The sequence below is a fragment of the Orbicella franksi genome, chromosome 1, assembly GCF_964199315.1.
Source record: "Orbicella franksi chromosome 1, jaOrbFran1.1, whole genome shotgun sequence".
NCBI classification, from domain to species: Eukaryota; Metazoa; Cnidaria; class Anthozoa; order Scleractinia; family Merulinidae; genus Orbicella; species Orbicella franksi.
In genome coordinates this window covers 37,935,521-37,949,349 of record NC_138145.1, presented here as the reverse complement: position 1 = coordinate 37,949,349, position 13,829 = coordinate 37,935,521, and the positions used below count along the sequence as shown (strand labels likewise).

The window sequence follows — 13,829 nt, the reverse complement described above, 5'->3', positions numbered from 1 at the left end:
GCTTTTGCCAGCATTGTATGATGGATAAGGTTAAAGTAAGCTTGTTTTAGGTGCAGTTTTCAAGTGGCATCCGAAGCGAAAATACGGCAGTGCCCAAAGATGTTTTAACTGTTTTTTAAAGATAAATGATCGATGGACAAAGGAACGTTGAAATTAGTGTCATACCTTTTTGGCAAGGGGAGATATTTGACCTTAAAAGCGTCAAATATTTGAGGGTCTAAAAACACAGTCACATATTTATGTCCATTGATTGACAAGCAGCTGATCAAATAGACTGTCACTTGGTTCTTGCATTCACTATAGATATACCAATATGTGTACAAAACCTGGTAGCAATCTGTTAAATACAGTTGTTCTGAGAGCTTCATACATTTTGCCTATATTGAGGCAATTTTCTTGACAAAAATCTAGTAAAACCAGGGGGGTGACCTACCTCCCCCCTGAAAGATCCAAAACCGAAACCAATGTGTCTTTCTGAGTTTTGGGGTAGACCCTTTATACTGGCTAAGTTTCATTGAAATCGGTGAGATGGCATGTAGCTGACCTGCCTGGTGCACGCATGGACACGCTCTTAATATTGACTTTTGTGGCAGTGTCATAAGCTCATATTTTGAAGCACGATGTAAATTTACGGTGTTTAGTAACACCATATTGACATCAAAGTGAAACCAAGAAACTGAAATAACATTGAGGGAATTCACCTGCAAGATAAAAGCAGACAATGACAAATACAAATAGAATAGCTGGAAGACAGCTAAATAAAGGAGTAATTCTAATGAGTGTCGCATTCTTTGCTATCTTTCATTTTCATATACAGACGAGATAGCCCAAATTTCAAGGAAACAGATGATTGTATCACGCATGCGTTTGTCGGTATTCGGGAATTGGGTTTAAAACAGGGTACGGGAAAAATATACCTTATTTTTGGTGGAAAGATAATTTGCAGTCTTCGGCGAGCGGGAGGCGCGACTCCTTTAGAGTTAATGGTAGGATACAGAATTATAATATAGAAAACAGGAAATCGCATTTTCACTGTAAACTCTACAGTTTCATTGAACTGATTTTTGAGGAGCGCGCATTAGCTCAATGACCACCAAATACCCCTCTAGAGGCCACAAGAAAAAAAAAAAAGATACAAACAAACAAACAAACAAACAAACAAAAAACAAAACAAAACTAAATTACTACTACTATGTTCAGAGTTCATTCGTTATCCTCGTTTCCTTCCTGGGTCCTCCCTCCCTCCCTCAGTAGGGTGACGTGATACGCGCGGCTATAAATTGTTTTGTTTGATTTGTTGTGCACACCCAAATTATCAATCGAAGAAAATCGAACTTATTTTTGCCGACCTAATTCAAGATATATGCGAACGATATTATTCGAGTTTGACTGGTTCTTAATGTTGGTAGAACAAAACATGTCAAATTTGTGTCAGTTATCGTCGTTACAGTGAGGCCAGTATGTGTACAGCATTTCGTAACCGAAAGAGACCCGTTCTGCGATAGAGTTAGGTTCTACTTCAGGGGCGTACTGGGGTGCCCATGACCCCCCTTTTATAAGCCTTTTTAAAGCAAACAACCTACAAAAGTTTCGAAAACGACATGACAACCTGGTGAGTACTCTCACTTTGACACATTGTGATTCCCCCCCCCCCCCCCCCCATTTGAAAAATCCTGATACCGCCCCTGTTAACTTAGGGGTGGGAGATCAGTGACTATCATGGAAGTGTGTTCTTGATCCATTACGGTCTTATCTCAACCCTGAATGTATTCGCTCATAACCGGTTGGTAGGGACATGAGGCATTAGCTAAAGCAGGTCACTAATAGAATACTAGCAGACTAGTGCTGGCAAAAGCATTTGATTCGGGATATCGAGACCATAAACACTAAGCCATACAATGATATGAGGAGGTTTTCGCGATATCCCGAATAAGCGAGATGAATATGGTAACTGTTAACAGTGGAAGCCGAAATTATACAATGTTAGAAACAAAATATAATAACGACTAACTTACCGTTGCGCACCAGACTGTACAGCCGTTTGCTCTCCTCAAGGAAAACCGCAGTGGGGCGTTTATGTGACATTATTAATATAGCGTGTTGTTCGCATGAATTATCGTTCCACAAAATTATTTCAGTTTCAAAGCATCTGACTTCACAAGCGGGAAGAGGAAAACAATACGAAAAAGAAATTGCCGTATCCACATGAACTTTGCACTGATAAAGCCATTTATGATCTTTGCTAAGCAAATCACAGAAAAAACAAGCTTCGAGTTCGAATTCAGCTTTCCCTATGTTTTTCTTTTTTTATGAATATGGCAGCGAGTTATTATTCACAACTGAGTGGACAAACAAGACAAGATTAGCTGCTTACCATATTAGAGCTTCCTTTGAAAACTGAAAACTACGAAGCATTCCGGTGAGAAACGTATTTTGTACTTGATTTCAAGCGGAACTGATCTCTTAGGGAATATACTATTAGCTCACGAAACACAAAATACACTGAAAGCGCCCAAACAAAATAAAACTGACTGGTCAGATTTTATTCCTTGTTGTTCTAAATGCCTCCCCCACTCCCTCCAAGAGGGTATCGGGTGTAAATTGTTTAGTTTGATGCGCTACCCGAGTTATCAAAAGTAGAAAGTTGACCGAAGCTTTGCTGAGGGTAAATCAAGCTATTTGTGTACTACCAAACTGGAGTAGGTACTGTTGCTTGTACAAAACAATCCCATACCAAAACCTTTTTTTGTCAGCACAGTAAGGCTCGGTTGTGCGTGAAGTATTTTGTTCCAGCAGAAGGAGAACTCAGTGTATTGTCATCTTGGGCTGGGAAATGGACAATTTCTGCCTTACCTAACTATAATAAAAGGTGTGTTATCGATTTATTGCAGTCTATTGGCTCAAACCTGAAGTCGAGAAGGATGTGTAATAATAACTTAAGCTAGCGAAGGCAGGTCAAATATCCTCTTCTGGAAGATTACGGCTAGGAAAGGTTTTCGTTCGAGACCTTCCTGCTTTAACCAAAACGGAATAAAATTAACTGGGACGTTTTCGTGATATCCCGAATAAACAAGATGGAGCTGGTAAAATTTCATTAGCAGAAGCCGACAACAACGGCTTACTTACCGTTGCGCAGTAGTTTGTATACAGCCGTCCGTTCTCCTCAAGAAAACTGCAGAAGGGTGTTTGTGTGTTACTGTTAATAATTCTGTTCCTCACACAAATTTTTCATCCGTAAAACTATTTCGGTTTCCCAGCATCTGACATCATAAGCGGAACAACAAAATAAATGATATTGCTGTCTGCACGTGATTTTTGCATTCGGCCGTTTATGACGTTTTCTATGTTCACCGATATAAAAAACCAGACCGCTCGGAATAATTTCGTCATGACCAATGTGGTTTGATACTTCAGTTAATCAATCTTTCAAATGTCACAGTATTAAAAGACAATCTCACATACAGGATCACCGTAAATTTACAATTTGTGTCAGTCTGTTGACGATATCCGTCGTCATTCCCGTTGTAACAGGCCTTGAAGTCGCAGAACCAAACAGCTTGGAGTTTGCTATTAGTCTCGAGTACATTCAATTGTTAATTGGTTAAGAAAAGACCAAAACATAAAGGATAACTTTTACTTACCACAGGGAATTTCACATCGGAAAGGGTCGAAAGTGAATTCTATGAAACACTCAGGAAAAAGGATTATATATATTTCGCAGGGGTTTGGTGGAATGCGCGATGGGTTTGAACAAGAGGCGAGATCCGAAATATGACACTTCTTCGTAAAAACATAATATGCACTCTTTAAAAATTAATGGCGGGATACGCATTGACAAACAGCAAATTGCGAATCGTTTCTCAACTCCACGGTGTTACTAAAATGAACTGTGAGGAGTGGATTTTGTCTCAAGCGGCAGGAAATACGCCTCGAGAGGCCGTCTAAAGAAATTGTCCTGATATTTTTTCTTCTCGATATATTTAGTTTTTCGTCCTTCCGGCAGCTTAATGTAATACGCGGTTTTGAAGTTATCAAGATCGAACAAAATCGAAAGAAGTTTTAATGGAGCTAAATCAAACTACATAAGAACGATTCAATTCGTGTTTGCGGTACGTAATATTGCTTTTGTTTTGTTTTTGTTTTGTTTTTGTTTTGTTTTTTTGTTCTTCTGTACAGGAAGGACAGTATTTATAGAACATCTGTTTGTGGCGAAAAAAAACCTCTGTTCTGGATCAACCTGTCATGATTAAGGTGTTCACTTCTACTTGGCTTCGATTGATTCATTGCAGTCTACTCCCAACTCTGAATGTGGTAAATTCGAAAAACTGGTTAAGAGGGAAATAAAGCAATTGCTTATGTGGGTCACCGGAACAATCTGCTAGCAAATTATTGGTGCCAAGAGCATTTGATTTAGGACCTCAAGATAATAGCCACTAGGCCATACAACTATACGAGGAGGCTTTTTTCGATATCCCGAATGAGCAAAATTGGTATGGTAATTTTTATCAGTCGAACTTGTAATCAAAGATTGTTTTAAACAAAACAATGAGTAACTTACCGTTGCACAGTGGTCTGTGTTCAGCCGTCCACTTTCCTCAAGCAAAATTGCACAGAGACTTCCGCGTGTCACTGTTCATAATAGGGTCGCTCGTGTAATTAACATTCATAAAAAAATTTCAGTTTCACAGCATCTGACGTGCCAAGTGGAGACAATTAAAAACGAAATTGTTGGGTTCAGGTGATTTTGTCATAAGGCCGTTTGTGACATTTGAGCATTTTCACAGATATTCACGCAATAATTGCTCGACAAGAAACTGAAATGATATTGAGTTAGTTCCCCTTCGACTAGAGGAAAAAAAACTATCTAGGGTGTGTTACATCTTTTCCTATCTGACATGCTTTAAAGACAGAGGGCGACCTTAGAATAACTTAGCCTGCGAGCAGGCTCACCTTTGAGTCACGCGCGCGAGCGACGAAGAGCAATGCGACCCGACGGGAAGGAATCTGCTGAAGAGGCGCAAAGTTTACTTTCTCGTGTCGCGGCTTCGCTTCCGGATTTCTCGCTCGCTGCTATGCCACGCGCCCTTGTGCTCCAACGTGAGCTCGTTCGCAGGCTAAGAAGAATTTAGCAGATGTCGCTCGATCTTTTTTAATTCTTCATGCGCATTATTAAGACACGAGAGAATGTGAATTTACCACTTATGTCAGTCACTTCATAATAAACTTTCCACGATCGATGCGATCGATGCATTCTTCCTCATTTCCATTGTAACAGACCACGACATCACAGAATCAAACAGCTTCGAGTTAGCCATAAGTCTTCGTTTTCGGTTTTTATGAATGTCACAGCTCTACATTATTGTCAACTGAGAGGGTAAACAAGACCATTTTAGCTACTTACTACAGTAGGTTCCCTTTGAAAAGTGAAAAGTACGAATTGCGGGTTCGGGTGTTTCCAGAAATTCCAAGAAGACAGCTGATCATAAAGTGCGGTTTAAGAAATTTGTTTAAAACGACTGTGAAGTTTACAGAGGAAGAACGTTTTTCAGTTTTCTCTTCCGCATTCCGCCACTAACTTATTTAAAATCTCCCGCATCCCGCCTGCGTAATGGGTACGCCTGGAAATGCCCTACAAAATAAAGCAATTCCGATTTCATTCGTCGCTATCCTAAGTGCCTCCCTCCCCTGTTAGGGTAACTTGGTACTCACGAGTTTAAATTATTTGATGCACTTTGGAAAACCAAGTTATCAATCGAGGAAATTCGAACGAAGTTTTACTGGAGCTACTGTCAATCAAGCTATATCAGAACGATTGAATTTGACTTTGATCGGTACGTAATGCTACTCCTACAAAACATCCCACCAACTGTTGTTGTTTTTCTTTGTACAATAAGGCTAGTGTAAATATATACATTTGTTTGTATTAGAGAGTTGTTTTCGTTATGGGATAGCGTAAAGTCCTACTTAGACAATTTCGGCAGGAGTATGACGCATGTGCAAAAGCAGGTCAGTAATAGAATTTTAGCAGATTACTCCTGGCAGGAGTTTTGATTCTTGGACTTACCGGCCTATTAGAGGAGGTTTTTGTAGTATCCGGAATATTTAATGACAAATGTGATCAGTAGCAGCCTGTATTTTATGGCAAGGTAGTTATTAAGCAGATCTCAGCGTTCTGTTTCGTTCTTTCTGGGTCGGGATTTTGCCATAAGAACCGTTTCCATGGAAACGGTCATAACGCGTGTATTTTTTGTTTTTTGAAAGCACGTCCCGGTGGTCATATAATAAACTACTTACTAACCTAGCTTGCTCGAGCCGTACTGGGGAATATTGGCCTTCGCGAGGTCGTTATTGTGTGGACCTCGCTTCGCTCTGTCCGTAATGCAACGACCTTGGGCCATTATTCCCCAGTACGGCTTAAGGAAGCTAGGTTAGTAACAGGTTAATATTTTACATTGTTTCTAAGAAAATATCCTCTTAATTACCGTTACGGAAAATACAATATAGAAAAATTTATAATTTTTTGTGTGCAAATATACAAGATGCTCAGACACCGCGCGTTAACTCCCGGAAATCATGCACTTGATCCCGGCATGCATTTACTTAGCTGCTGCATATTAGTGAAGGCAAACCAGGAATGCATGGTTTCCAGTCTGGACTACAGCTCTGAACCGATAAGAAAGGGGATAGCGAGTAAACTGTGTGATGTTAAAAATGATCTCACTTTATTTACAAGAGGCACTAGAACACACGTCAAAAACTATCTAGTGCTAAATTTAGATTGAATTAAATTTCAAACGCATTAATATAACTATAGAGACAGTAACTACCCTAAAGTCATCATCAGTTCCCGAGGCGCCAGTAGGCGCATAGTCTAAAGTAATACAAGATATTTCCCTGAGGGAAATTAAATTAAATGGTATTATAAGGAGATCAATATCATTTATCAAGCATTCAAACACAGCTTTCTTAACTGGACTACCTAAAGTCAGTGATTGATGCGTTTTGCAAATGAACAGAATCTGCAAACAATCCAATACGCTTCAGCAAAGTACTTTTCCTGCTCAGTTGTGTTTTTGTTTGTTGAGTTCCTGGACATTAGCAAAAGTCAAAAAACTGAGTGATAAAAACACAAAGAGAAACCTCATCCCCACTAACAATTTAAAAAATGGAACTTTTAATATGATACCATAAACGACACTTTTTAAAAGTAATGGCGGATTGTTTAAATCGCTAGTCAGAAGTTGTGTCGTGCGCGAAGTGACTCCTGGGTGAAAAACAACTGGAATCAAGCAAACACCTATCCTGAAGGAGAAGGCAAATTCTAGGCTTAGTAAGAAGGAAATTTTAATTTTTCATACATTATAATCGCTCGGTAACAGTGGGTCGCGGGAGGGGTGAGTGGGAAACATTCTCAACAGGGACAACTTTTCACCATGTAAGTAGGCCCTTAACTTGCAACCGACAGTGAACCACCAGTCGCTTAGCGGCGATAGTGGGTTAAATCGAAGAGATTTAGGCTTAAAAAACACTCAGAGAAAATTAATTCTCTCTACTCAATTACCATATAGTTTTGTTAACGTAAGTTCTGAGAATTTAGTGTCACATCAAGACGATTGGTCTATACTCATCGCCTGTCTCCCGGACAATGTGTTGATGATCTTTAACTAATGGCTACTCACTTTCTGATCTCTAGCTATTACTTTCCTTTCTCGTTCATAAGACTTGCCACGAAGTTATTTCTTGAAAAACCTAACTCGTCCATTTGATTCAAAATTGTCTGTATTCGAAGGACATCTCACACGGAGAAAAAGTGGCAACGAATTTAAACAGTGTTTATTTGATGCATGTGAGCGCAATCTTAAATTACAACGCTTAAAAGCCTGGAAACGTAGCTGTTACCATGCGTCTCTGTAAGAACAGGAAAATAATCCTTCGCTACACAGACACTCATGATCAGAGTGCGCACTCAGTTGTTAGAGGTTATTGCTGAAAAGTATCAGACAAAAGCGTCTATAAATCACATTGTTTCTCCAGTTGATGATTTACATGGTTAGCATAAACACTCACGCTTCATTGGCGAGGGCGAGGCTTCGAGAGAACTACGAACAAGTGAAATCGTTGCGCGAGTGTTCTAAATGCAAACGATTTCAAGAACCGTTGTTGACATGTCTAGCAGGATTTGGATCTCGTAACTTATGACATGCAATGGCAACAGTTTCGTTAACGTTTATTAGCTTGCCCCTCCCCTCCCTCCGCCAAAGAAGCATTTTGTTTCTAAAAAATACCTACCGTTATATCCCAAAGTAAAATGTCACGTTGTCTCCAATCAGCATAAACGGCGCCCAATCGCGAACGTTGTTAAAGCCGTTACCTCTCATCCATTTCATGGCCTGGTGAAGAGATTCACTGGCACTCTCCCCACGAACAAGATGCTCGTAGAAACGACACATTAGCTTCTCTGTTGCTTCGTCACCTATGGCCCATAGAGCCACCAAAACGGACCGTGCACCGGATCCTAAGAACGCTCGAGCGATCCCAACGACTCCTTCGGCTCTAATCTGCCCACGTGCACTATGACAGCAGCTAAGTACCACCAGTTTAGCTCGCAGTTGAACTTTTGCAATGTCAGACATCGTCAATAGGTAATCTTCTTCTTCTGGAACCCTGTTAGGAGGTCCTACTGGAGAAAGGGCAATTTCTCCTCTTTCGGCATTACCATGGGCTGCAAAATGTATAAGACTCACTGAATGTAGTCCGTCAAGTACCGCCTGCTTTGTTGCCTGCCGTCGCAACAAAGGTTGAACACCTAGCAGTCGTCCAATCCTGGCTGCTTCATTTCCTGCACAGGGTAACCTAGAAACCCACCTCTTCGTTCTTTTGTAACGCACCGTACCGACAACTGGATCCCCCACTATCAGAGCACCAGTCTGACTGTGATAGTATACAGGACTGTCCTGAATGAGCTTGAGAGTCGTCAAAGAAGGAACGATGCGGATTCTGAATTTCTCTGATAAATATCTCCCGCCTTCATCTGTTAACGCTGGAAATGGAACTTGGTTTAAGAAGCGGTCAGGAACAACAATGAGCTCGGGCTCCTCAAGTAGATCAGCTACCGGACGGATTAACGCTCTGTAGTACAAAGAAACGTTCGATTCGGAGTTTTGACTTTCTTCATCTTCTTTCTCTATAAGTCTCAATGCTGCGAGGTTCTCAACGTCACTTAAAGATCGATCTTCGCAATCTTCCTCGGATAAAATAGCAAAGCTCCGAAAGCTTTTTGCAAAGAAATCATGTAACTTGCCAACTGGTCCGGCACCAACTAGTTTCTCATCCACTGTTATTGTTCGGAACTGAATGATTCCTCTTGTCTTAAGAATCCAGAAAGACAGATCATTATTATAATAAGAAATGTACAGACAAGAGGAGTTACTTTCTTTTTTCATAATATTTTCAATACCAATCCACGATTGCGGATCAGCTGAGATTTGGCTTTTAAGAGAATACTGAGTTGCCATCAAGTCTGCTAATGCTCTAGCCCGAGCCAGCTCTAAAACATAAAGTGCATGGTTCGGATTTCCCGAAAAACAAAGGAATGCACTAAGATTCCGGTAGAGAAAATCGCGACCATCTGAAGACGATACCTTAAAATCGTCGTTGTCCCCTAACAAACTTCGTAAAGTTTCGCTTCTGTTCATACTCAAAAACAGACAGTCAAACGCTTCTTGGATCTCATATCGGCATAACTTCACCAATGAAAGATGACAAAGACATTGGAACTGTTTGTCTAAGTCTTCAATGTCTCGACTAATTGACAATGCCCTCTCAATATAATCTTCAGCCATGACATATTCACCAAGAGATTGATACAATGCTCCTAAGTTTCCGTAATCTGCTGCTTCTCCTTCTTTGTCACCAATTTGTATTCTAATGGCAAGTGCTTCCTCAAGGTATTCTTTGGCTTTGTGATATTCACCAAGAGATTTAAACACAGTTCCTAAGTTTCCGTAATCTGCTGCTTCTCCTTCTTTGTCACCAATTTGTATTCTAATGGCAAGTGCTTTCTCAAGATATTCTTTGGCTTTGTGATACTCACCAAGAGATTTAAACACAGTTCCTAAGTTTCCGTAATCTGCTGCTTCTCCTTTTTTGTCACCAATTTGTATTCTAATGGCGAGTGCTTTCTCAAGATATTCTTTGGCTTTGTGATATTCACCAAGAGATGTAAACACAGTTCCTAAGTTTCCGTAATCTGCTGCTTCTCCTTTTTTGTCACCAATTTGTATTCTAATGGCAAGTGCTTTCTCAAGATATTCTTTGGCTTTGTGATATTCACCAAGAGATTTAAACACAGTTCCTAAGTTTCCGTTATCTGCTGCTTCTCCTTCTTTGTCACCAATTTGTATTCTAATGGCAAGTGCTTTCTCAAGATATTCTTTGGCTTTGTGATATTCACCAAGAGATTGAAACGCAGTTCCTAAGTTTCCGTAATCTGCTGCTTCTCCTTCTTTGTCACCAATTTGTATTCTAATGGCGAGTGCTTTCTCAAGATATTCTTTGGCTTTGTGATATTCACCAAGAGATTGAAACACAGTTCCTAAGTTTCCGTTTGAAGTGGCTTCTCCCCGTTTGTCACCAATTTGTATTTTGATGGCAAGAGCTTTCTCAAGATATTCTTTAGCCTTGTCATATTCACCAAGAGAGTGAAACACAGTTCCTAAGTTTCCGTAATCTGCTGCTTCTCCTTCTTTGTCACCAATTTGTATTCTAATGACAAGTGCTTTCTCAAGATATTCTTTGGCTTTGTGATATTCACCAAGAGATTGAAACACAGTTCCTAAGTTTCCGTTTGAAGTGGCTTCTCCCCGTTTGTCACCTACTTGTATTTTGATGGCAAGAGCTTTCTCAAGATATTCTTTGGCTTTGTCATATTCACCAAGAGATTTAAACACAGTTCCTAAGTTTCCGTAATCTGCTGCTTCTCCTTCTTTGTCACCAATTTGTATTCTGATAGCAAGTGCTTTCTCAAGGTATTCTTTAGCTTTCCCATATTTACAAAGAGATAAGAACAGAGTTCCCAAGTTTCCGTACGAAGTGGCTTCTCCCTTTTTGTCACCCATTTCCTTCATGATTTTTATGGCTTTCTCATAAAGTTCCTTTGCTTCTTTGTATCTATATTGCTGTTCACATATTTTAGCCATTGCTATTGTTAGATTCCTTTCCTCGTCTTTTTTATTACACTTGCGGTAAATTTCAAGAAGTTCCATGCCGTAGATTAAGGCTTTTGTATAATCAGGGATATGACAATACGCAATGAAAAAAGTTTGATAAATGCTAATGTTGATTAAATTGAAAAGTTCTCCCGCTTTTAGTACTTCGTTATTTAGGCAGATCAAACATTCTTGGCAGACCTCAATGGCCTTTAGACCACGATCAGTGTTGAGAAGGAAAGTAGCAACAACCAAGCCAATAGAGATGGCTTGTAAAATGTCTGTTAGGATGCCCATGGCGTCCCTTTCTATAGGCCCTGTCAAGCGGATAACACGAATCAAGATTTGTAGCTATTTCGAGTAATAATATATTTTTTGTACGTCTTTCTACCTGGTTGTCTAAGTGGGTAATGGCGAATTCAAAGCTGGGGGTAGTCCTGTTATGGACTTGCATTTTGTCATAGGGGAGCAGAAATAGTCCCAATCTAAACAAAAGAAAACTGATGAAAATAGGAGGCCGTTGGTTGAATGCAGTTAGTTGTCTTGGCGCGTGTGAAAACCGTCGTGTTGATCATTTCAGGGCAATGCGTTTTTTTCTTAGAGTTGCATTTGCCTTTTTGTTTTTCTTTTTTTTCCAGGAAAAACCACCGTTAAAGTTCAGGCTGCTTACTAGTCTTTTTTTTAGCTAAGTATTGTTGTGACTTTTTATCGATCCCAAAATTATTTTATCAGTGTTGAGTCCTTCAAAATCTCTACTCTGGCCTATTAATAAAGATGTGGCCGAGTAGATTGCGTCCGATCAGTAAAAGAAAAACACACTGAACATAGCCGAGCTCAGTCCCATTCATATTTTTTTTAAAATATATAATAAAACTATGTATCTGGTGTGCGACTGCTAATTCCAGTTCTGGCTACTCTACTCAAATGACGGTGATAATTTAACTGTTTAATGTTTCCCGTTTTCTCCAATCACTGAGCTCGCGAAAGTCTCCTTTTTTTTCATGGAAAAGGCAGAGCGACTGAACAGTTAACGTGATGATTTCAATCCTACATGAATAACAAAACTAAATCTGATTTGCACTCACCACTTTTGCTGAGTCACTAGAATAAAACAAAAACCAATATGCGCTGACAACGATAATATTTGCTGTAAAAATTGTTAACAGGGAAAAGTTAAAGAGATTTTTACTCGTCAACGGTACCTCCAAACAATAATTCGTTTGATTTATTTCTTCGCGTGACTTACAGCACTCAAAAACTGAAGAAAATGAGTCACGCGATTCATGAAAAATCTCTTTCAGTGTAAATTGAAATTATTAAACATTGCTTTCAAATACACGTTATATGTGTATGAAACGGTATCAATCACGAACAGCTTAAAGTTTACAAACATACCGTGTTCAGTCTCTCGATCCTCGGACGAAATTAAATCAAAAGTGATCGAGACTGAAGAACAAAAACAAATGCAAATTAAATAGTGGAATTAATTACTGTTGGCAAACTCCAATGCCTTTTAAAGCATATTGCGTTGTTGACTATAGTTAATAGACTGAAATGATTATTAAGCCCGACAAAGTTCTTTTTGTATGTTTTTGTTTTCATTTCAGTCTTGACCGTGCTTTAAACACAATAGGTAATTATTTCATTTTCACAGACTATATAACTCAACTGAAAAGTTTCGGTTATGTGGTTTATGCCTATTATATATAATCGCAAAACGAAAGACTGTTTACTGTGTGGACCTTCCAACATAAATCGTGGCATCTTTGTTTGCTCTTTTGAAGTTTGTCAAGTTTTGAAACTATATACCCCTCTACTAACTATGAGTTGATTAATGGATAAAGTTTACATTCCTCGCCTTCCTTTCATAGAAACTAACTGACTTGCTCACAAGACAAATACGGCAACTAAAGACGAATGGCTTTTGCCATCGTTCTGTTGTAATTCTTCATATTTGTTATATGCGAGTGCTCATTTCATAATTTACTTTGCACGATCTCATTGAGCTCCTTCTGCCGCCGTCTCATGGTAACAATATCAATTGACAGAACTAAAAACTTTCTCTTTCTTACAGCAAACAATTGAGTTTGGGATTTATTATCACTGCATGATTGGCTGAAGGTCGTGGCTATCATAATTGAGCTCTATGTTATTCTAACTGGTTAAGAAACCAGACGATGCAAAGTGAAAGTACGTAAAGCAATCGAGTGGTTCTCGATATTTCGAGGAAACACTGATTATCCTAATACGTCATGCATGGAAGATCTATTTCGAAGTTTTTGGAGTGTCAAAACGTAAACTTGGCAGGATATGCGAGATAAGCTGAAAATCATGGCGGGATGTGGAATGCGGGATGTAGGATTCGGGATAAAAATATCTTGGCCTGAGCAGCGTGTGCTCATTTCAACCAGGAAGTGCGGGATAAATTTGATATTGACGGGCGGGATGTGGGATAAAAAAAAGCAAATCACAGTTACTCAATGCCTGGAGAAATACATTTACCTTTCGAAAGTGTTTGGAAACACTAATGTGTTTGTAAAACAGTTTTCGAATCGCGTTTCGGTCACACCAGCGTCATTAACTATAACTGGTTCAAATTAGTCTTTAATAACATGACGTTAA

General features: G+C 39.4%; 1 protein-coding gene across 1 annotated transcript in view; it reads right to left on the bottom strand.

Moving 5' to 3' along the window:
• LOC145498797 (uncharacterized) overlaps positions 1 to 11,549 on the bottom strand; it is a 309,169-nt gene extending 297,620 nt beyond the window's left edge. The window contains exon 1 of the mRNA XM_081478745.1: positions 8,297 to 11,549. Within this exon, the coding sequence (XP_081334871.1) occupies positions 8,297 to 11,504 (3,208 nt within the window). The 5' untranslated portion in view covers positions 11,505 to 11,549. The remainder of the gene's footprint in view (positions 1 to 8,296) is intronic.
• Positions 11,550 to 13,829: the final 2,280 nt, after the last annotated feature.